Raw genomic sequence first — 1506 nt, forward strand, 5'->3', positions numbered from 1 at the left:
ACATATATATGTGTGTGCATATGTTTGAATATTTATATTATTTTCAGATTAAAAGTGCAGTGATGTTTGAATATTTATATTATTTTCAGATTAAGAGTGCAATGATGATCATGCTTTGGATAAAATCACAGGACACTTTTCTGTCCAATGAAGTGAAGAAGTTCATCAAAACAGTAACCCCAGACCTCACCCTGATACCAAGTGGTGCTGATTACAGCTGGATTGATCCTGACACTGGGATAGCATGGGAAAAGTTGGAGGATGTTTTTGACAGTAGGTTCAAACTTACTTATATCATAGTGATTGCAAGGATTGACCAGGGGCACCATTTGTTGGGGGGAGTGAGTGACCCCTCTGTGCCTTCCAAACTTTCCAAAAGGAGTCCTGTATGATCTAAAAAACATAACTGAAGTAAAAAACATTATTTCTGTTCACTGACATTTATATGGATTAAGTAAGAGAAGTAAGATTTGGGCTTAGCTACTCCTAATTTGACTTTATTTGGTTCTCCCTTTATATGTCACTTGCTATGGCTGTCACTGATGCGTCAAGTTGATGTCTGAATACACTACTTCATATTAGTTTTGTAGTTACTAGTTGAGGCTCAAGCAGTTGGTGATAATTTTGCAGTGACATTAATTATTTACATTTACACTGGGCATTTCCTTATGTCTGTTTTTTGCACGGACAGCCATTTCCCTACAAATGCTTTTATGCAGATGGCCATTCCCTAAATGTGTATCGGTGTAGGTGGCTGGGGAGAACTCCTACAAATAAAAAATTTATTACACCACTCAACATAAAAGTATCTCTATCATTTCTATTGCAAAGAAGCTCCTAAGGGATGACAATGATTTTAGTGAAGAAACTAGCATGGCCACACATATTATCCATTACTAAAGTGAAGGCAGTTCTACTTCATGCTGTTCTCTGTGTGTTTTATGTGTGTGTGGGCATTCATGTGTGAGTGTAATGAAGAGAGGGGTAAACCTTTCAATAAACTGTACTTTATAATGATATGATTATTGAATTTGTAATTAGAAAGTACTTTTAATATCAGTACCATTGAGTTGCTTTATTGTTGATGTAAATTTTCAGTTAAAATTTGTTAAAAACATTTTTCTTCTTACACCTCACAGATATCAAAGAAGAAAGTGGAAGTAAGGCTTGGTTCTTTGAGGCTATCAAGCAGGTACCTCCCTTATTCAGGGAATGTTACCATATGCTCCAGAATGTGTATCCTGCATCATATGATACTTTACTTAAACCATTTCTAGAGTGGACACATCAGGTAAAGTAGTTATGTTTTTGTGTCACTTTCATCAAGAAACTCTATGATTTAGTATATGAATAAAATCATTTGATATCTTACTAATTTTGAAGGAAGGCATTTTCTTTATTTTACAAGAGGAGTGAATTCGTATATCTTTTATCGAGTGATGAATTTAGGAAAATAATATTAAAGAAACATTAAAGCTAGGCATTAATACTAAGTGTTGAGTGTTG

The 1506-nt window shown here is 34.5% G+C and overlaps 1 protein-coding gene across 2 annotated transcripts in view; it reads left to right on the plus strand.

Annotated features, from left to right (window-relative positions):
- LOC119594081 (endoplasmic reticulum membrane-associated RNA degradation protein-like) overlaps window positions 1-1506 on the plus strand; it is an 8937-nt gene that overhangs the window by 1529 nt on the left and 5902 nt on the right. For both annotated transcript variants that reach the window (XM_037943136.1, XM_037943135.1), the window contains exons 2-3: window positions 90-273; window positions 1140-1291. In XM_037943136.1, coding sequence (XP_037799064.1) covers window positions 102-273; window positions 1140-1291 — 324 coding nt within the window. In that variant the 5' untranslated portion in view covers window positions 90-101. The remainder of the gene's footprint in view (window positions 1-89; window positions 274-1139; window positions 1292-1506) is intronic.

The sequence above is a fragment of the Penaeus monodon genome, chromosome 33, assembly GCF_015228065.2.
Source record: "Penaeus monodon isolate SGIC_2016 chromosome 33, NSTDA_Pmon_1, whole genome shotgun sequence".
NCBI classification, from domain to species: Eukaryota; Metazoa; Arthropoda; class Malacostraca; order Decapoda; family Penaeidae; genus Penaeus; species Penaeus monodon.